Source organism: Aquila chrysaetos, chromosome 5 (assembly GCF_900496995.4).
Source record: "Aquila chrysaetos chrysaetos chromosome 5, bAquChr1.4, whole genome shotgun sequence".
In the NCBI taxonomy this organism is placed as follows: domain Eukaryota; kingdom Metazoa; phylum Chordata; class Aves; order Accipitriformes; family Accipitridae; genus Aquila; species Aquila chrysaetos.
In genome coordinates this window covers 27,481,338-27,504,227 of record NC_044008.1, presented here as the reverse complement: position 1 = coordinate 27,504,227, position 22,890 = coordinate 27,481,338, and the positions used below count along the sequence as shown (strand labels likewise).

The 22,890-nt window shown below is 35.5% G+C and overlaps 1 protein-coding gene across 9 annotated transcripts in view; it reads right to left on the bottom strand.

Annotated features, from left to right (window-relative positions):
* Nucleotides 1–378: 378 nt before the first annotated feature.
* Nucleotides 379–22,890, bottom strand: part of CTTNBP2 (cortactin binding protein 2) — a 145,746-nt gene continuing 123,234 nt past the window's right edge. For 8 of the 9 annotated variants that reach the window (XM_030014903.2, XM_030014905.1, XM_030014904.2 and 5 more), the window contains 12 exons: nt 22,455–22,534; nt 21,257–21,343; nt 21,074–21,173; nt 17,739–17,891; nt 17,286–17,473; nt 14,174–14,352; nt 10,353–10,558; nt 9,939–10,124; nt 8,112–8,172; nt 7,043–7,175; nt 5,007–5,108; nt 379–1,981 (listed from right to left, as the gene is read on the bottom strand). In XM_030014903.2, coding sequence (XP_029870763.1) covers nt 1,736–1,981; nt 5,007–5,108; nt 7,043–7,175; nt 8,112–8,172; nt 9,939–10,124; nt 10,353–10,558; nt 14,174–14,352; nt 17,286–17,473; nt 17,739–17,891; nt 21,074–21,173; nt 21,257–21,343; nt 22,455–22,534 — 1,721 coding nt within the window. In that variant the 3' untranslated portion in view covers nt 379–1,735. Of the gene's footprint in view, nt 1,982–5,006; nt 5,109–6,339; nt 6,822–7,042; nt 7,176–8,111; nt 8,173–9,938; nt 10,125–10,352; nt 10,559–14,173; nt 14,353–17,285; nt 17,474–17,738; nt 17,892–21,073; nt 21,174–21,256; nt 21,344–22,454; nt 22,535–22,890 lie in introns of those variants that run through there. The other variant, XM_030014908.2, reaches the window with a different exon arrangement.

Below are 22,890 nucleotides of genomic sequence, written 5' to 3'. Positions count from 1 at the left end.
AGCTACCACACCGCTGCTCACACCGCTTCAGCACTTGAGGGATCCTGATTGCTGAGACCTGTTGCTCTGACCTACAGTGGTTTGCAGCTGATTCATTCTGCTAAGAACCAACTGCAAAAGTAGCATCCCATTTTTCAGCACCAAAATTACTGCAAAAAATAAAAAAATTAAAAAGATCAATCTTTAGCGAAATCATCTGTATCCAGTTATATGTTACTATCACACAAGAAATTCAAGTTTTAATAAACCATGATTACCAAAAGACATGGTACGTTCTTAAATATATTGTGTGGGAAATAATTACAGAAATAAGCTTCTAACATTCTGTTTCAATAGAGATAACCCCACCCCCCCCAACTAAGAGACAGAAAGACAATATGCAGTACAAAAATTTTATTGACATGAGTTTGGGATGACTGTTTTACATATAAAGGTGAAGCGTTAGGAAACAGGTAATCCTTTCCTCTCCCAGGCTTAATTTGAGAAAAATGCTACTTTGGAAATTACAGGCATGACCACGTCACTGTCCATAGCTCTCAAACCCACCTCCTGATAGCCCATCGGAAGGCATCTTAAGTTTGATCTCAAGCAAACTCTGCGCTTTCCTCTGCCTACCAGATGAGGTATCGAGACAGCGAGCGTTTCCACATTATTACAGTTCACAAGTATATAACTGTAGCTACTGTAAGGAGAGTGGGGAAATACTCCCTTCGTAGAAATTCTCCCTCATGGGAACATGATCTACCTCTGTAGTGGGGCGAAAAATGAAAAAGATTTAATTTTAACCGCAACTCAAGTATCATTTCACAGCAATTACATCTTTAATCCACAACAGAAATTGATAATTACATAGTAACTCATGTTATCGCTACTACATTATCTCTGATAATACTGTAGTTAAGCTTGTGCTCAAATTCCTTTTCAGTAAAATCTGTTTCTGTAAAACACTATTATTTCTCCGATACTTTTAAAACACTAATGAAGTATATAAAAGTTTTTACAGTATACAAGAAAAACTAAGTTAATAAATGATCACATTTTCTTCAATTCTATCAAAGAATAAGAGTCTGAGAAAAATAACTTTTATTGCATTTTAATTTCTCAATCTCTTTCCTTTTTTAAAAGATAAAAGTTATAACGGAAATTCATGACATTTTAGATGAAGAGAAGCTTGGGAGAAAAAAAAAATCACAATTCAGCAGGCAGATGATGGGGAAATCAAAGTATTTAATATGGCTTGTAGCTGAAAGTAATTGATCTGCATTTCCAATCATTTTAGTTATTGCCACATTCCATTAATTTTTCAACAAGTGAAGATAAAAACACGTCTTTAAAATGCATGTACAATAGCTTTAAGCCATTGCTGTACATATTGTGCAACTCATCTTAATGCAGTTTAACATGTGAACTTAATAGAATAATATATATGTACAGTATATACACAAACAGAATCCTGTGGTAATACCCCTGAATATTATCATTTAAACGAGTAATTTTCATAATAAAAGAAGAAAAAAAAAAACCCCAAACATCTATGAAGGTGGCAAAACTGCCCATTTCTGAAGTTTAAATCAATATAATTTCCAGCTGATTTACATAGAAATAAAACTGTGGTCCTGTACAAACTTTACATTACAGGGAAACAGTCTATTTTTAAAAAATATTTACATATTTGAGTACTTGGTTCTTTGCAATAGAGATTATATGAACACAGAAAATTGTATGGTAGGCAGGCTTATTTATTAGATTTTCCTATTTGTTCTTTTTTGTGCAAATTCCAAATCTCTCTTTTTGTGTTATTATCTGCCTCTATTTGCCTTGTATTACTGCTGCTGCTTTTTTTAGTATTCTGAGAAGGCTGGGTGACTTTACTTCTAGGAACAGGAAGAAAAGATTTAACTCTTGAAACACCCAACTCTGTCTTTGATTTACTGTTGCTGCTTTCCACAGTTCGACTGCTGCTGAGAGGACGCATTCCATCCTATGAATAAAAAAAAGCATTTTCTGTATAAATTATTATTGCCGTTTGACCTGAAAAACAACCAACCAACCCTACCAGCCCCATGGAACCCTTGTTATTTACAATCTTTTGCAGTTGAATATAACAGCTTCGTACTACTTGGTGAACAAACTACGGCTCTTTTTTGCTTCTTTGACTGAAAGGATATATCATAAACAGCTTAGAATACCAAAATAAGTCAATGGGGTTTTTGCATTACCATTGAAAAAAAATTTAAACTTGATTCTTAGATGTCTCAATTTCAGAAGTACCCAAATAAAAAATACATGTTCTTTCTTTCATTACTGTGGAAAAATGACTGCTGCAGCCACAGCTACAAGGGAAAAAAATGGAAATTTACGTAGTTATGAGAAAAAAAAAAAAATTCAGCTCTACAGCTTGAATAAAGATATTCACTTTTTTGTACCATCAAGGCCATAAATAATAACAAAATAATCATGACAAAAATAATACTTCAAGAATGGAAGTTGAAATGCTAGTTACATTTTAATCCATAATCTTACAGATTTCTTTCCTATAAATTAGGTTTTAGCATCTCAAATGATTTATGCTAAGAAGCTACATTCTTAAAAACTGGACCATATTCACCTGGCCCAAATTTAGATACCTGAAGTGCCGAAGTCAGGTATGTTGTCACTTTTTGTTCCTTTATAGTCAAGGAGAAAGAGGTTAGTTAAGCCACTTTTTCATAGTCACTAACACATATCTTTCATGAGAGATGCCTACTTTTCCACTGACAGGAAAGGAGAATTAGGACCTTAACTGTTAGCATCAGTTGAATCCAGATCACCCTCTGGGCAGCAATATTAAAAAGTTCATTTTCACCATCAGCTACTGCTTTTCACATAAAGGTTGGTGGCATGAAAACAGACTATTCATCACTGTCTTTTCCTTATTAATCCTTGATTCCATCAATTTGTTTGTATCCTGGATCAAAGGTTTTGCATCTCTTACCAGCTTGCTTTCTCCTTCACATACCTGAAAGCATTTTTTCTTCTAGCCAATTAAAAAAAAATTAATTATGGATATGTTGCCCTTTGAAGTAATTTGTCTCATTACTGTTGGTAAGATCTCCTCTGCTCATGCAGTATTGCTTTTGTTACCTACAGAATTCTATTTACTTTCAGAAAAGGATGCTTTTCTAATTTCAAACTCTTTTTCAGACACCAGTTCTTGCAGCTGCACAGGTTTACCATCGTTACAACTGCCTCTAAAAGTTTGACTTCTGCTTCCAAACTGAGACTCTGCTCTTCTAGATTTTTGATAAATTTGTTGTAGTAATGACTAAATCTAGAAACAAAGCTTGCCATTTTATTAGCTCTCTTTCCCCTCTAGCAAAAGGTTGGGTTGTGTTTCTTTTATTTTGGCCAACATTTCCCCACAAAGATATGGGAAATCAATTTTTTTATTCTGTATGAAATCTTTTGACTAAGTTCTTCAAAAACCTCAAAGGTAGCTAAGCTTGTCTACCTCCAAAGTCAATATCGTTATGCCTTATGTTGTTAGAAGGAATTTTAAAAGGAAAAAAATTCACTAGGAAAAATTTACAGTAGGAACGGGTAGGTCGTCTGACTTAGCAAATTGTCCACGCATCACTACTATGTGAAGCTCTGATTTGGAATGTCTGAAATTAATGTGTTTAGAGATATATTCAAAAGCAGTATTCCATTAGCAGAGACTGTTCTCTGGGTTTTAAGTAAAATTACAGAAAATATTCTAATATTTTGAATATTTGGATATGAAAAAATATGATGGTAAGAAGTCATCTCATCCAACTTTAGCTTTTTTAATGCTTAGGTGTGCAAGGTAAGCTATTTTCAGGGCTACTTCACTGTACCTGCAGAAAATAGTCAAGAGTGTCTCTAGAAAACAATTTATCGCAGTCAGATAAAAGTGTCTGGATTGGACTCTAGAGGACCCCTATCGAGGCAACATAGAGGACCTAGTGGGGGAACACAGACAACAGATTCTGCCCTGGCTAAGGTTAATTGAGCTGCGTGCTCGGAAGCTCTCTTGATGTTCAAAAATACAAGGAGCAAGAAAGAAAAGGGAAAAAAGTGTAACAGCAGAGAAAGCGTAATTTTTACTTCATTATCCAAAGAATGAAAACTAAGCAGGGTATATTTTCATCTTCATATTTAGTAGGGATGCCACAAACAATAATTTCAATTTCTGAAAAGAAGATGATAGTGGATAGTGTTCAGCTTATCTTCCCACTCTGAAACTGCCCTGAAGTTGGTAAGCTTGTTTACATTTAGACTATCTTTTCCCAGAATCACCAAACTTATAACATAGGGTTTCTTTTGATTTCTCATACATAATATGGCAAGACAACTGTATATTACAACAAGTAGCTAGGTAGAAAAAAAGCAACTGAATCCCACTTTAAAAAAAAAAGTGCTGTTCTTCACAAACTCTGGCAATACCACATCTTCTCAAAAATTCTACCACTGAGAGCTTTGACACCACAGCAGCTCAATTCTACTTAGATAACAACAGGTAGGAAAACAGTGGTTTGAAATCATACATATTTGGGTAATCACTACGAAAAAAATGATAGAAGGATAAACCACGAGCCAGCAATTTTACATCAAGAATTTAAATTTTTGCACTTTTGCAAACTTACTGAATAACATTAACTGGGGGGAAACAATGAACCCAGGGCTTTCATTTCCCTCAAAATCCTATGCAAATAACTTGTAACGTCAAAGTAATATCAACAGTACTTGGCCTAGGGAGATGGCTTTATGTAAACATGAAAACTGAAGCAAATACATCCATTGTTTAATAAATCTTTAGTTTCCATTAAGACACATGGAAGAAACTTGGCATGATATGTCTGGCAAGTTTCCTAAGAATCATGACAGTTTATTCTTGTAATAAACAGGGCACTGGAACGCTAATTCTTTGGATCCAATCAGGAATTCAGATTTTGGAGAAACTCAAGACACCTTCCCTATCCTACTACAAAACTCGTTTCACCTACCTTTTGTGCTGTTGTTTTACTTGGGTTAGTACCACTTGCTGAAAATACAGGATTGTTCTGAGAGTTATTGAACATCAATAGCTCATCCTTAGAATGTGCGATCTAAAAAAGATAAGAAAATGGTGATATTTTTAGCTATTCGCAGCAGAGATTATGTTTCAATTTGCCAAATTTTGGAGTCTTGATTTTATTTTCATGTAGTTTCTGTGCAATGCAATGCATAAATATCCAAAGAATGATTAAAATATCTTTCCTTTACTCTTGAGTGTGTTTGTGGAAGATGGGAGATAAAGGGAGGGATTTCACATTGACTATTATCAGAGGAAGATTAAACATACATTTCCAGAGCAATACTTTATTCAGCGGAGCTTAAGGGCAGCTTCCCATTAAATTTTATCCAGCTCCAGGAACATCAGACAACAGAAAGGAATGATCCTTTTCTCTTCCTCCTGCCATGTTTCTTCCCTACTATTTTCCACCAAACCTTGTGACCATGCAATAGCAGATAGAGTCTGATCAGCCTTCTGTGCTTACGGAAAACTAGGTATTGTATCCTGGGGCAAGCTGATCCAATTCAACTCTGCAACTGCAAAAGTAATCAATCCCAACATAACAGGCAGCAGGAACATATTTGAGTGAAAGGGCAAATTAGAGAGTAGAAGTAATTATTTTGATGGCAGCCTGAAATTACATCACACAAAGAAAACATGTAACAGCACCCTTACTTCTGTAAGGCTCTACTAGGCAGCTAGGGAAATAACAACAGAAACTCCAGCCATGGATGGTTCCACCCATAGTGAGGAAACTGAACAAAAGACAGTGACATCTATCTCCTTCCTTATCTAACCCATATTTCCTTGAATTGTCAACAACAAGCAATTACATTTTACATGTTATTAAACACAATTTTAAGTTGGTTACCATTTCTTTAAGCACATCTCATTCTTTCAAGGATGGATATGGTAAATCCCTGCTAACTGACTAGTGATTAGCTTGCTGGCTTGGTGCATGTGACTCATGCGAGTACTGTAAATACTTTAAAAAAACCAACCCAAAACACCATAATAAAGGATTTCATTAAATAGGTTGAAAAATCTTCCCAAACACTATTTCTTTTTTTAATAAAAACTTGGATGACTTCTAAGAGTAAACAGAATACTTAATGAAGCAAACCTAGTGGAACTGCTGTTCAGAGAGATCCTAGAGGATGTAATGCACAGCCTAACTGGACAATCGCCTAAGACTGACTCTCTGCATTTCAAAAGGTACGGAACAGCTGCTCCGGTGTGAACACAGCCTGCTGTCACAGCCATCAACTTCAGCTGTGCTAGGAGGAAAGAAGGAAAAGAATAAATAGCTACAGCTACAGGGAGAGCTGGATGCTTTTGGTGTAGATGGAAAAAATGAGAGATCTCTACGGCTCCACCCTCTGCTCCAACAGGCCTCCCATAACCACCCACAACCCATTCCAGCATAGAACTTAGCCCTAAACGTATGAGCCTTGCAAGCATCCTTCACCCTCTTCTGCCACTGTTAAAGAAAAAGAATTAGGCCAATCCATTCTTTCTTGCTTGGGCAGCAAAACTGCACTTAGCCTACACAGCAGAGAAGCTTTGAGCCCGTTCTGTGATGGCTAATGGGATTACAAGTGCAATGCATATTAGGAAAAACTTTCTATGTCTTTAAGACTACAAAACAGTTTCCCAGTGGAAGCAATGATAGCATGAAAGATAACATGGGGAACAATAATGCAGAGAAGGCTATTGTCGCTAGCATTTATGAACTTAGAGATTTCAGCCTCCACTGCAAAAATGTCTGCAAGAAAAAATAGTGAAGGTGTAACTTAAAATAATGTATATTAAACCAGAATACTTACCCTCAAATGTATAATTTATTAGTTGACTTTGGCTTATTCCCAAATAATTTAATAATTTTCTTCAGTTCAAGCAGTGCTTGTAAATTAAAAATTTATTTTAAACACATAGCAAAAAACTGCATATGGTAATGACATAAATTATTTAAAAACCTTGTGTTACCTTGCTTATATCAGGCTCAGATTTGCTGGAACACATACTTTGAAGTTCCTGCACAAGATCTACTTCATCATCAGAACCAAGGGACAGCCTTTGCTCCAGATTTAACAGTCTCAATTGATCCTTCTCTGAAGATCTGGTTAAAAAAACCCCAAAACAAAACAAAACAAAACAAAAAACCCCAAAACAGAGAGAAAAATTAAAATTAAGCTATGGTACAGAATTTAAAAATAAATATTATACACACGTGAAAAATAGCAGTTTCTTTCCAAATGACCTTGACTACCACAAACAGAAAGAAAATAACATCTAATTAAGTGGCAGCAATAGTTGTCAATACTTGTTATATCATAATAGATCTTCTTTCTATTCAAATTATTCTCCCCATTCTGAAATTCTAACAAAGGATTCTTCTGCCTACTATCTTCAAAGGTTCTCCTCTTTTTAAGATGGAGCAATCAATTTTGTAGTACTCTCCTTTTTGGACTTAATTCCAAACACTTAAAAAACCCCTGGCGTACTGGAAGCATAAATATTCTATGCGCTCTGTGCCTGTGAATATGGTAGAACCAAGGTTTCAGACTGAAGTCTCAAATGCAGTTCCCTCTGACTGATTTGTACACTTTCTTAGAGAAACTCTCTATCATTTAGACCAAAGTGCATGTACTATACTATTTTGAATTGCCATTCAGTAAGCTAAAAAAGCCAGAGGAGTTTTTAAAATATAATGCCAGGTGAGAAAAGCATACAGCTGGCTTTTCATGGCAGAGTAAGTGTTACATAATATGCTTAAGTCATAGACTATTCTGTTACATAAAAAGACATGTAGTGAGGCTTGAATGACATGACAAGGCTTGAATTACAGAAATGTATTCTAAAATTATATCGAAGTACCTAAATTTTATTTTCTCTTGGAAATGAAAATTAAAAAGGATTCCTTTCTTCAGATGTAGAACCAAAACATTACCAAATACAAACTCTTCATCTATTCATTATAATGTGCTGGTTTACAACACAATTTTATCCTCTTTATTGTTTGCTAAGTGTTACAAATACCAGAATTAAAGCTTACTTTGTGGTGAGAGAAGCTCTTTTCTTACAGTTTGGTTGCAGCATAGCCTTAGATTTTATACCTGCACAAAAGAGAGATTGACTTATTAGTGTGTTATCATATGCGTTGATTTCTTTATTCTAAAATCTGTGATAAACAGGGAAAACGTGTTCCCATTTACTAGCTAATTCTATCAACAGAGTCTGTCAAATGTCAGAATACATCCCTTGAAACTGTTCAGAGTAGCATTAGGAACTGCTAAAATGGCAAACGGGGCATGAGTTGCCCAAGCTTTTGTGGAAGACAGAATATGAGGTTTCTGTGCGAGGCACTTGAACCACACTTACTGGTTCTCTCAAAGAAAAATCACTTGTCAACAGGAAAACATTTAAGTTTGCTTCATTTAAGTAAAATCAAACAACTTACCCTCACTTGGAATCAGGAACAATGTATGATTCTGATAGTCAGAAAGGGAAGGCTACTCTAAATTCACTATTCCATTTTTTACTTATATTCACAGATGTTAACTGGACTCCGAGAGCATTCTCGGGTACAAGATACAGTATCAACTATCCCACTTCAGGTTATGTTCATTTGATTTCTTAAATCCTCTTAGCAGGATTAGATAAGTTCAAAATTCAAATACAGAACTAGCAAGCAAAATTAGGACATTAGAGTTGCAGTTCAGAAGAAACAGACTTCTTTCTGAACAAGAGCTGAAGAAATGAATAGCTCAATTTAACATTACAAAGTACCAGGCATCAAATATTTCAGTCTTTTATATATGAGGTAATTGAGGATAGAATCCTACTGTTTCTAAAGTGTTTCTGTGTGTAAGCCTCCTTCTCTCTAAATCCTTCCCTAACTCTTCTCTCTGAAGGAATTACCTTCATTTTCTGAAAGCAAAATAAGTAATTCAATTTTGTCCTCTACAAGTTTTCCAGTTTGATATTGTATTCAGTTATGGTATTCCTAAATTTTCCTTCTAGACAGATGTGTACTGTTAGAAGAATGATATGTTGCTTCTGCACATATCCAGATGTTATCCTTGTGTGGTAAACTGCTTGTTAGGTGGCTTAGGATCTTGAGGTGAAAAGACATTTCAAAAGTGTCAGCTACTTTCACATTTGTACACACACATAGACCCAGTCATATAAAGCCTTCTTCATCAAACAGCATACTGAAAATTATGTGGAAACTTCTTGAAAATTTTACAGTATCTGTGACTACACAGAATTTTTTACATTTATTTTTTGCAATTAAAGTGAAAAATCAAACAAAAATCTTCAATTTAAAACCAAAGATCTCTTCCTTCCACTACAGGGCTTCTAGATTCTTCTACTCGATTTATCTAATAAGATTGAACAAGGGATGCATGATCTGATTCAGACACTAGAAATTATTGTAGTGAAGCTATAAAATATGTGTAAAAAAAAAACCCCAAAGTAGGTATACCATAAATTAGGTGCAGAACTAAGGAGTACCAATCAAGTAATGAAGCTTTCTGTCAGCCGGTATTGAGAAAGAGAATGATAGAGCATCATTCCATGCAATATGAGGTGGAACCACTGCTCAGTCTTCCACCATCTAAGCCAAAGCCTACCTCATTATTAAACAACAGGAAGGGCATTAGAACAAACAAACGACAAGAAAAAAAAAAAATTAGGATATCTCACAGTCACAAAGAAATAAGGGGAAAAAATTAAACATTTTTTTACTGGTACACATAAACATGAGTGTCATTTAATTGAGGATTTTTAATTCATGATGTAGAAGAAAAGTTAGATACATATCTATGCAGCTTAAACACCCACACCTTCTTTCAGAACTGAAAATAGAAAGCTTTACCTTCAGTATTTGTCTCCTGCTTATTCCATGACTGGGAGGATAAATGGCCTGACTTTTTGCGAGGACTTGTGCTCACTTTTCTCCAAGAAGCATTCTCACCTCTTTTCTTACTACAATTTTTGTAGCTTGAAACCACGGATAAAGGAAAATTTCCTCCCTTAAAATCTGCTATATAATTATCTAGCTCTGAAACAAAAGTAGAACAATGTTAAGAAGAATTGACTGTTGCAAACGGTGGTTCTTTGACTACCTTATACAACTACTTAGTTTAGTGACTGTAAATGCTTTTAACCACACACCTCCCATCATAACTACAGTTATGTTTTGTCAAAGTTTTAAAAAAAGGAATCAAACAGTTAAAAGCCCCACTTTGGCAACGTACAACTACTTGCCTTTCAGATTGTTCACTGTTACCTGTTCTGGGTAGAGGACAGCCATGCAAAACAGCTTTATTTAGCAAGATACTGAGAGCAGCTTTAACAACAGCCTGTTGACCTTGGCTAGGATTTTTTTTGGCTATTGCTTGTCCTGGTACAGATGGTCTTTTCACAGAGGCTCTGGAGAGTATTGCCTCTTGAACTCTGGGAGCTATCACAGCATTCCATAACTTGGACATCCACCTGTAGGCACACAAACAATCCCTTAACTCCAGGGACAACTGTCAAACCCCAAGATTTTATACTTTGGGTAACATATAAAATTTTGCATTTTCAGGAAGCACATATATTTTGGACTTCCTATTGTACCTCATTTCAGAAAGGAACTGATTTTATTTAAGGTAGGGTTTATTTGTTTGTTTTATATTAATTATTTGACCTAAGTTTCTTCAGGTTGCTTTGGCAAACTATTTATCATCTAATGCTTTTCCTGCTTCAGATAAGGACTACAAAACATTCTTTTAGCTTTAAAATAAGGAATAATGTCCTAGAAAGATGCATGTTCATGTATATACAAAAAATGCCCCTTTCACCTTTGCAAGTGCATGGAGAAGTTTCCGTGCTTGCAGGTGTTCATTCATAGCCTATTTGCTGCCAGCGTGGGAAAAAGGAGGTATTCAGTTATGACTACACCCTTTCCAGTATTCTTCCATTTCCAAACTTGTCCAGTTTACAAGACCTTCCTTTCTATTCATACAGCTGCCTTGCTATCACTCCCTTTTTGTTTATTTGCTCTATGGTGAACTGTGTTTCCAGGATGCCATGGATTTTCCAGATTGTCTGGTTTAGAGACTGGGTCTGATTACAAAAAAGTCATTCAAAGGGACATGGTTCTTCTGGGACTTCTGCTTTTCTAAGAGAGAAATACTATACTGTTTTAGCACATAAGTGAAAAATTTGTACTAGGAAATAAATAAATGCTATTTCTTACAGCTTATAGTTCTCAAGGGATAAGGCTAGGAGTTTCAGGCTTAAGGCTCAGCTTACATCTATAACAGACACTGAGACAATCTTTTTTAGATCAAATCCAACTCTTTTTTTTTTTCCTTATACCCTCTTATGGGAGGAAGATGGTAAGATTGAGAGTCAGAGGGTTTATATTAAAGGTCTATAAGAAATGATAGGCTATAATGCTGTGTTTCAGCTTTGCAGAAATCCATTCAGAGAAAGTGAAGGCTTAAATGTCTGTTTGACTTAAATGAACCTTTTTGTTGGATACATTGATACGCAGAAGCCATCTTATAACCCAAAAGATTATGATGACTTTTTTGGCTTTTTTTTTTTTTTTTTTTTTTTTTTGAGGGAGTGTGGGGGGGGTTGTTTCTTTGGGGTTTTTTTGTTTGTTTTTTTAAAGTTAGAATGCATGAATCATTTGACAGATATATTTTTGGTTAGTTATGAAGCATAGGATTAAGTTTTTGTGATATATAACCATGCTACAAAGTGCTGGTATAAGCTTGATAGAAGTTACATTACTTAGAAAAATAATTAGTACAGTTGTTAAAATAAGATGTATAACGCATGTTAGAGATGTTCCTTGAATTTTCCTTAGCATAATGTTGTAGATACCATTCCATATAGATAAAGTCTGCTTCTGCTAGCCGAGTTAAGATACCAAAATAAACAGTTGCTTTCATTTTAGCAATAAAGAACTCTGTCTCTCCATTTCTGCCTATGTAAGCTTTTGACATTTTTCAATATTGGTAGTAGAAATGGTCAGAAATGAAGGCTGCAAAGATAAAATTAATCTAATCATTCTAATCAAGCAGTTAACAATTGATGGCATGTACAATGCCATCCTCTCTAAATAGAATTCCAACCTGGTGTTTAAATTCAGTCTTATGTTTGCGCTCATCTTGATCAAGTCCCCAGTTCTTTGATAGAGGTGATACTTAAGAAAGGTGTAGCACCCCCCTATCCCTGAAAAAGACCTGTAAAGTGAAGCTATTTCCTGTTGGAACATTGTCTTTAATTCCCCAGATGAAAAACAAGAAAAAAATGTAGCTAAAATTTTCCTCATCTATTCACTCTACTCTCCAAAACACGTGAAGCTACATGAAACAGCACACAGCAGGAAACAATTTCTTGTCATGCCTTCTCTCTCCCTTCCCAGCTGCCTACTTCTACCACTTGCCTCATGCTAACATAGCCCAGAATTAACCCAGTCTGTAGATAGCTGTCTAATGTCTTAATGAATTGAGCTGACTCAGTGAAGCTTTAATAAATGCAAAAAGCAGCAGAATAGCACAGTGGAGAGAAGGGGCAAGAGGACCGGAGTGGTTAATTGGATTGAAATAACAGCAACCAGTGAGGTGCTAATTAAAGCTATTTATTGCTAGTTATATGACCACACTGTTAGCCATCATCCTGCTAAAATGAACGTGTCCAGTAAGTACTCACTGGAGCTGTGCTTTTTAATTGTTTATTAGTGGACAAAAACTACATTAAAATGAAGAGTCAGATGGCATATTGCTACTATAAAAGACATTTTGGGGTTGTGCTCAAAATAAAGCATTGTGAATCCAGTCAAAGTTAAACTTAGGAGAAATCCAAACTCAGAAACGCATAATTAAGGTATCTAAAGAACAGTTTGTCTGTCCTCTACTAATGCCATTGCAATAAATGAATGATTAAGACATTTCAGAGGACATGATTCAAGAGGGAGACAGGAGATAGAAGGATGGTATACTTTATTCTTTTTTTTGTTTCACAGCACCCATAAAGTTTCAAGTCAATGCTATATCCACATTTAGACTTTGATAATTACTCTGGATATTACATTATCTGTCCTTTTAGAAAAAAAAAGGAAAATGAACAAGAAAAATGTATCAAAATCTGCAGACAGAACAAAAGATGAGAAAGCCAGTGCACAGGCTAAGCAAGGACCCTGGAAGAAGGGTCAGCAGAAACTAGTACAAGAGAGAAAAGTCAGAGGTGGAACAGAAGTGGCAATTCAGGAGAATGCTATGAAGCAGGGTAAGAAAAATAATGTTGCATCTCCAGAAACCAACATTATTATTTGAATTCTGAAAAAATCTGAATCTTAATTAGGGGCTCATTACCCTTCTAATATAGCCAAGCAACATCTTCGCATGAAATAAATATATTTTAAAATTCTATAACTATTTCTTGTATCACTTGCATTTGTAGAGAAGTTGGAATGTGAGCAGATGTTCATGCAATTGCAGGAAAGAAAAGAAAATTTCATCATTCTTCTTTCACGTTACTGGATATTTAACCTTATGTATAGCTAAATGCATATATATGCCTTATTTACTAAGCTAATACATTTGTGAAATTCTATTTATGTTTAAAAATGATACCAGATATTAAAAAGAGTAAGAAATCATTCTCCAAATTTCCCTCATATACAACTTCAAAAAGAAACTTTACCAACATTTCAGGCTCAGAATTCTTGAATCTTATTTTGGTCTGTTCACTAATGAACAGCTTTCTTTACAGTGCTGCCTTGAAAAGAAGAACAAAACCTTTAAAGGGTTGAGCAATATTAGCCATTCCAGTACAAGTAATATTTTGCGACCTCTGTGTCCGAAAATAACCAAAGGATCATGACAAGACTGACTTTCAACCAGTGTTAGACACCCAGTTCCCACTTGTGTCCTTCAGAACTGCCCTTCTAGTAATTAAATATCAAACAAAAGTTTAAAACTTTCAATAACTTCTGGTAAAATACTTTCAAGGTTGCTGAGTCAGATGGGGTTTGGGAGAAACACAATTACTACATTTGTAGTAAGTAGCTGGCACCAAACAGTATCAAAGAGGAAACAGAAATCTTACTTCACTGTTGCTTGGCTATGCCCTGGCACCACAGGACAAGAGAAGAAATGTTTTGGCCCCATAAGTGCTTCAGGTGCTCCTAGACGTGATAAACAAGAGTTCAGCTGGTGCCAAACAGCAAGAATCCAGTCTATGATCTTGCACACAGGATCACATGGAGGAGGTACTTTGCCTCTGAACTGCAGGGAGAAAAGATGTTTGACAGGACATAAGACCTCTGCTGCAAACACTTTCCTTGGAACCCCAAGAAGGCTTGGGTTTTTTTTTTCTTGGTGTATTGCTATTACAAAAATCAGGAACAGTCAAAAACTGGTCAAACCTTTTTATGGAGTATATTGAAGTCTTGTTGCATTAAAACTTATTTCCCCAACTATACTTTAAAAGAGATTTCCTTATCAGTAAATTGACATGCCTCTACTTTCTTGTAGGAAACTGAGACACAAATTTGGCAGCAGTGCTTTTTCTATGGTGTTTAAGATTAGGATTACAAGAGATCCCTACCATATCCTATGCAATGTATATGATATAAATAAGGCAGATAAAAGAACATAAAATCACACTGAACAGGAATGTCTGATCCAGGCATGTTCTCAGTGGATTTCCATATTGATTTTAGATTTAGTAGCAATGAAGGAAAGATGCCTTCATCTAAGAATTACATTTTTTAGTATGCCTCGTTAAAGGCAAATTATTTGGTGCCAGAAAAATCTTCTATTTCATCTGACTCCAAATTACAGTCTTCATCATCCTGATCCTAGGATTATCCTCTGGAACAGTTTGAATTAAAGGAAGAATTAAAAGATGCACTAGGGATAGTATTTGCCAGCACTGAAGCCAGAGCTTCTTGACAGAGTGTACAGGTCAACAATATAAAGTTAATGTAGAAAAACTTTTGAACTGTTCCCATATATCCTAATAGTCCAAAATAAGGGGAAAAGAGCTGTTCATCTGAAAACATGAATATTAAGGCACAAACAAAGTATCAGAATACAGAGCAAGGATCTTTGAAATAGTCTATTGTTCAAACAATAAATGTGCTTTTACTTAGTTTTTTATAACAGATTAATCTTTCTTCTATTTTTAACTTTGGAATCCACTATTTTAATCCCCACACCAACTGGCATTTGAGCTTGCATATGGCACATGTACGTATAAGAAAAAAAAAATGTACTAGCACACTGGGCATTTTTATTCACTATTTAATTAGGGAAGATACAGGAAGACACGTGGCTTTTTTGTCTAAATAGACACCATCTGCATATATGCTTTAGAGAAAATAAACTTAATGAGATTACTACCCAAATTCTGTTCAACTTCAGTCAGAGGTAGGAACCTATTATATTGTTAAACTCTAACCTATGAGACTAAGAATTGCTTTTAAGCCTAAACAAAATAGCCTGAAAATGACATCTGTTACATGATGTTGCAAGTTCTGGTAGCCAAAGCAGTTTGGCAGAATAAGTTTGATCCAGCCTTTGCCTGTGAACAAGTCAGAAAACCACTGCTTCTGCAATTGCCTGCATTGCTGTATTTCTTGGTCTTGTGCTCAACTGAAGACAGTCCTTCTGTTTGATCTTGAATGAGCTACAATCAAAGTGTTTCTGTCCTTTTATAAAGGGGCTTAGATCACTAGATATTCTCCAGTGTAGGCTTGAGAATACAATCTTTCTTCTCAAGAGCATGGAGGAGAATTCTGCTACATACTTTTATTGCACTGTCCTCTGGCCTGTACTTCATTCCAGCACTATAATGTATCTGCAAGATACCAGCTTCAACCAACCCACCTGCTTGCCTGCAGACAATTGCTACCCGCCCTCTGCCTCCCCCAGCCTAGCCATCCTTTGCAAGGATTCTGGAAACCATTCATACCCTCAACTGGACAACCACTCATAATGGTTCCAGCTTACTTACTACCTCTGTAGGGACCCAAAGCTTTAAAGCACATGGGGAAGAAAGGAAACATTGTTTCACACAGAAGAGAAGAAAGTACTTAGAAGTAACTACGCTCCTAAAAAAGTAGTCTAAGAAAAGTAATCTATTGTTTCATTGATGGATGTCACATGATTCTTTTTATATTCCTGTTCTTGCTATTAAAGACTACCTAGGAATGTTTCTAAATTTCCTCATTATCATAACTGAAGTGTTCAGTTACCACACATTTCCTCTTTAGGATCTCTTTGAATCAGTAAGCTTTTATAGATGAGAACTGTGGTACAGGAGATGACATCCCCAAGGATAACCAAGATACACACAGCTGAACACTCAGAACCGACAGTAGGTCTGTTGTCCCAGACCAGGACTCTTTACTACTGACAGTTTTTTTAATTCCTAGAACAATATCCCTTTCTAAGCCTGTTCAAAACTCTGCTGCCAAGATTATTTTCCTTTGCAGCTGTTTCGATTAAACTCCCCCTCCCAACGTCTAACACTGCCTGACTGTCTGCAATAGCTGCTATCACACTGGAACTGTTTTCTTCCAAATAACTTTCAAAATTCCACAGTTCTGCTTTTGCCCACATCTTTCTTTTTGATTTCCAATCCTCCATTAATTTATTCATGTTAAAACAGACTTCCCATCTTTATTCTCTTTATAACTTTTGTTCCAGCTTCAGCAGGCCTATTGGCTTAAAACAACTTCCCTACTGATATATTTTAACCCCTCTTTCCTCTTTGATTTGAAAAGCATGAAAACTCTTTTTGCTGCTTAAAACTTAGACAATACATGCAGGACATATAATTATCTTATTTTAGATATATAGAATAAATTCCGTGAGAAAGAGATTTTATGTTTGCTGAACAGATTCTTACTATCATGCTCACTCAGAAGATGAAAAATATTACTGAAGGATGTTTTCATACAGTGGGTAAGCAAGTATCCACAGTATCATTATTTGCAGCCAGCCTGTGTGTTTATGCTAATCAGCCATGGCAACACACCTTCCTACATGAGGCCAAGCACACCATTTACAGATACACAGCCTGTATATTCCTAGATATGAATGCTTTTTTCCTGAAACAACTTAGTTATCTGCTCAGCTTTTGACATTTCCGTCATACATATTTCACAGACCTGGTGATGAACAAAATTGCTGAAGCCGATTCAAGTTCTTACCTTGTTTATAACTTTTCTTCTTAAAAACCTTTGAAGCAAGCCACGCATTGGTTCCCCATCCCACCTAAGTTGAACCCAACGGAAATGCTGCTGAACCAGCAGGTCAGAGCCATGAAGATGACACTTTGCGATTGTCCCCAGTAAAAAGCAGTTCTCATGAAAGTAAAAGGCACCAGAAACTCCATTTGCTGAAAATAAACCATAAAAGACTTTACTGAAATACTCAAAGCTGTGACATGATTTCATATAAAAGCAAGAAGCCATGACATAATTAGAAAGAAAAAAATACCACCATAAATTAGCCTTAAAACATGCTATATTTGGTTAAGAACAACTTCAATAAAATATAAAAACTGAACAAATTACATTTTTCTCCTCTTCTCTGTTTGTCATGTATTATAATACAACCGTACTGTAGTAAAAACATTGCTGCATCCCAAATTCTTTAAATACCTCTTTGAATAGTGCAAGGATTTTCCGAACTCCGATTCTCAAGAGGTGCCAGAAAATCGCCTAGTAACTCAGATAAAGAAGCTCTCTCCAGATTTTCTAAAATCACAATGGTTGTCTTGCTTACAGGAGGCTGTTTAACTGGGACCAGACAAGCTGAAATATAAAAATCCAACAATGTCTACTTACGAAAATTGTCTTTTATTTATGTATACAGCTTTTACTACTACTAATACAACAAAGGATTTATTATTATGATTATTATTATTATTATTAGCCTTTTAACTTGTTCACAGAAGCGGACAGACTGTATAATATGTTCAAAACTGGAAGCATAAAATCAAATAATGGAAAGAATATCATAATGTACAGTAATAAAAAAAATTGAAAGCTATTATTAAAATAAATTCCTGAAATGGCTATAATGGGATCTTCATAGGTAGGAAGGATTTCAGCACACTGAAAATAAATACAACAGAAAAGATAGCAAGGACCTCTGAAAACATTTCTTCCATTTGCTGTAATACATCTTAAACTTTTAACAGGTACTCTTTATACCATGTAGCGATAAAAGGATTCAGAATATTCCATGTTTATAAGAAACTTAATCGTTTTATGAGATTGCCTATTTGTTTGCTACTGTCCTCTCTTCAAAACTTCCTCCAATATCTTTAAAAATCACCGAAATAACCAGAGCTAGTTTGAGCCACAAACAGTAGCATCTGAACCTGTTTTCACATTTCACATTTCAGATATTTTCCTTTATTTTTCCTGATTTTATTTATTGCCTAAAAAAGATACAGCTTTTGCAAGTGTTCCTGTAACACTAAATCCCAGGGGAATGCTTCTGTAATACAAATATTAAGCAAAACACTTGTCTGGAGTATATTGTGCCTTGCATTGTTTCAAAACTTTCTCAAGGTGGTACTAAAGATGGTCATTAAGGAAAACGATGAGTAATAGGGCAAAACTTACAGCAACTGACTAGCTAATGCTATTTATTTGCAGTTTCCTGAATATTACTGCCCTGTTTTACTAAGAGAATATAGCTGCATAGCAGGGAGGACAGGTACCTCCTCTGTGTCTGATGGAACCATTTAGAGAGAAGAGGAGAGTGCTCTCCTAGGAGAGGAGATGCGGCAGAACAATGGGGCAAGGAGCAGGCAGAAAAATGAGGGGCTCGACCAGCAGCACAATGCTGAAATGCAAACACAGACTATGAAGAAGAGTGTGTGGCTGACACAGAGTAAAGTGTCCAAAAGAAGAAGCTTTCTTACAAGACAGTGGCTAATAAACAAACCAGACTATGAATGATTTTCTCGCCTGCCGGCCAAACACTAAAGCCTAGCTAACTTCTGACTAAATGGTCTGTTCTTCTCTCCCAGGAATGTGATAGCACACACATGAAAATGACATGTGGGAATAATCACTGGCACAAACTATCCTCCAAACTGTGACCAGGATTTCCTGGAAGAAAAAACAGCATAGACTGAAGTTATACCAGGAAGTACGCTAACAAACAGAATGGAGTACTGCACACCATTGTACAAACCCATGATATGGCTCTGCTTTTGTTGGTGAGCACAGATGTTGTCAGAGGGGACTGCGCAAAGTTTGTTGCAACCAAGAAAGCCAATAAAAAGCTACAGGATGAAAGCATACTTGAAGAATAGGCCGCACACTGCACACACGCAGCAGGTAGAAGACAGCATTCAGTCTCACTCACTGAATTGTAGTTTTTCTGATTAAAGAGTTAGTAATTCTAGTTTGTTTGAATAAAACATTTGCTTGTGAGATTCAGATTCCTCTTGGTGTTTCTGGTCTGCCCATACTGAGAAGGAAAAACATAGTGGCTGATCCTCCTCTCAAATCTCTGGCTGTCTCCAAGTTTCATCATGGTAGCACATGAGAATGCATCCAGAGGCACTGCATTGGCACAATTGAAATTGTTAAAATTTCAAATGCCGGAAGCCCAGCCTCTTTCAATACAGAAAGTGAAATGTCAAAATCACAGCTCCTGAAACACAACGTTATTCCAAGCAGTAATGACATTTACGACATTTATTTTTAATGTGAATGACCATATTGAGAGGTAAAGTAAGATCCTAGAGCTATAGAAGGGACCACAATAATAAAAGAGAAAAGCCCAACATTTTTGGATGAAAATGAGGTCTTGCCACCAAGGTTAGATTCAAAATATATTGCTAGTTTTTGTCAATGAAAAAACCAAAACCTAAACACTCATAAAACAAAAATGGAAAAAAAATAGAAACAAGCTGCAAAGAGGTGAAAGCAACTACATATCTGAGAACTGCTTGCAAACAGTAAAACTGTATTTGAGCCAAAATTAATTTGAACAGTACTAAAGAAAAGGAAGCACCATATCACCCCTTCAGGCCGTGTATGGTTAATACTATGTTGAAATAAAAGAAATCAGAGTTTGAATGCATGAGTATGGGCAAAAAGCAGCACAACCTGCCCTTGAAAAAGCCTTCCACAGAAAACACTGCTTTTTCCTTCACTTTTAGCACTATTCTATTTCTTTTTTTTACATTCTCTGACCCATGTGCCCCCATTCCTCTGCTTCCATACTTAATTTGCACTGTCATTCATCTTTGGCTACTTTGTCCTTTTTTCACTCTTACTGATTATTCATTGTGAATTTACACAGGTACAGCCTACTGACCACTCCAAGAATACCTCATTATGGAGCACCCAAGTAACAGGACTTTAATCTACACCTAGCTATTCACATCCATTAAGAGAAAACTGTTCATTTTAACAGAAATTCAACTTTGTCCTGTAGTAATGGGTCAGAATACACACACACACTAACATTTGCCTACCCGGGTGACAAAATTTGGCTCAGAGCCACACATAAGTATCTAGTAAACAGGAATATATCAAAAGCAAGTGGTCTGACTTTTTAAGAACTCTTTCACTGTTCCTTTTATTCCCAGAAAGGTAATAATTATTGGAACAGCTACAATAAGGCAACAATAGAACTTCATTTCTGATTCAGTAGATCTGTACCATAGCAATCAACTTTTAAAGGCCCACAAACAAAGGGGAAAAGGAATGAAACAGAAAAAAAAAATTAAGAACTGTTAATTTTACTTAAATGGCACAAACTTTTGACAGAGCTCCGTACTGGACTGTCACACTTAGTTCTACCTCAGTTTAGACTCTTAACATTATTCCACAAGCACCTGGAAAACTATGGGTTCTGTTAAAACATGCCACCCACTATGCAAAATGTTTTAATGCATTTCTTTGCTTCGTACCATTAAAAATTTTCCTACAAATTACCAAAATCAGTCCTGCTCAAATAACCTTACCACTACTGATGAACAGTTCTGCAAGCTGCTCCTTGGAGAAACCAGCATCCACTTCAACTTTAACGATTTCACATGTGGATCCTGCAGCCACTTGCTTTTGCTGTGTTGAAAATTTATAGATTTGGTGAAACAGTGCAAAGTCTAAACTATGAACTAATTTACTTTATATGTTTGCGTTAATACCTTCATGCAGGCTGCTATCTGATATGCTATATAGTCTTGCAAACTTCCTTCTGGACCATGGAAAATGACATTACGGTATTGTTCAACCTACAGACAGACAATAAATTATTCTTGAAAGTTCAGACTTGGATTTTTTTTGTCACCTAGATGAGACAATCGGCACCAAACAGACAAAATTCTTTGTTTTGCACTACTGGAGTTGATAATCCTTACTATATTAGTTTCAAAATAGGCAATATTTGCATACAATATCTTGGAAGTGTATTGATAAATTTATATCTTAATTTGTAAAACTACATGAAAAGGTATTTTGTCATTATAGTAATCATTAAAACTTGAAAAATTCACATAGGAAGGATGAATTTAGGAGTCACAAATATTTTCTTGATTTTGAATTAAAATAGATAAACCAGAATGATGTTCAATCAGATCATCAAAGAGTAGTTTAAGTCACTGCTAACTTAAGGACTTAGTCTAAGGACTTTATTTCCAGTTGAAATGGGATCATGTTATCAATACAATAGAATAAAAATTGTTTCATCTATCTTAACTGTAAAACTACTTTATCTCTAAAAAGTCAGTAAGGGCATACACTCATATCATTGTGCAATATTGTTGAACACAGCAGAAACCTATGGCACGTAACTGTTCTTCTAACAACATAAAATACTATCCAAGGACAGAGCAGAAATTGTGCAAATTTTAAACTAATTCTGATTTGATTAGCAATGTTAAAACAAATGATCTATGAAAGTTAACTCATATTATCCAATTATCTTTACATTTTGAGGTATTAAATAAATTGTGTTACAGGAGATATGCTAATAATAAAATTCAAGCCTGAAATAATTGCTTACAAGAATGTTATTCTAATTTACTTTTCCCTCAAAAAGTGGAATGAAATAACTTTGGAAAGAAATAAGATATCACAGAGCTTTTAATATATTTTCTTAAGTTGTTCAGTTAATCAGGTGGCAGCTGTTTAAAGAAGACAGTTAATGCCCTCACATGACTAAAGTTATTGGGGTAAGTTTTAGGGGGAACTTTATTTTAAAATAACAGCTTTCATCCCATTTCGTTTTTTAGAAGTCTTGACATACTTTCACAGAGTGGAAGATCAATTTGTCTTAGTAAACACTATTACAGAAGTATTTTCATGTATAAATAGCATGCAGAGAGAAGCTAGCTTAGTACTTACCAGGCGGAGGTAATTCTGAAGTGTCTGAAGATGGATCATAGATGCATAAGTCACACTATTTAGGCAGCCTTCTTGAGGTCCTTTAGGAAGAGATACACAAGTAACTTTAATAAATCTCTCATGTTTACAAGCACGTATGATGGATACATAAGCTTTTCATGCAGTATTCTACAGCGATCTCCTAAAATTATAGGCTATGCAAATTAAAATGGTGAAGAAATGAAAGGCATTTATCTAGCAACATAGATTCATGGGTATCCATGACATAAGTAAAACTGATACTATTATATAACTGAAAAAAGTAGCAGGGCTTTTATGTGCCAGCATATTTTCTAAATGTTGCAGACCCTTTCAAATCTAGTTAAACAATAAATTGGATATGATATTTCTGAGGATCAAACAACACTGAAGAACAAAACCAGTAGCAAATAATTCT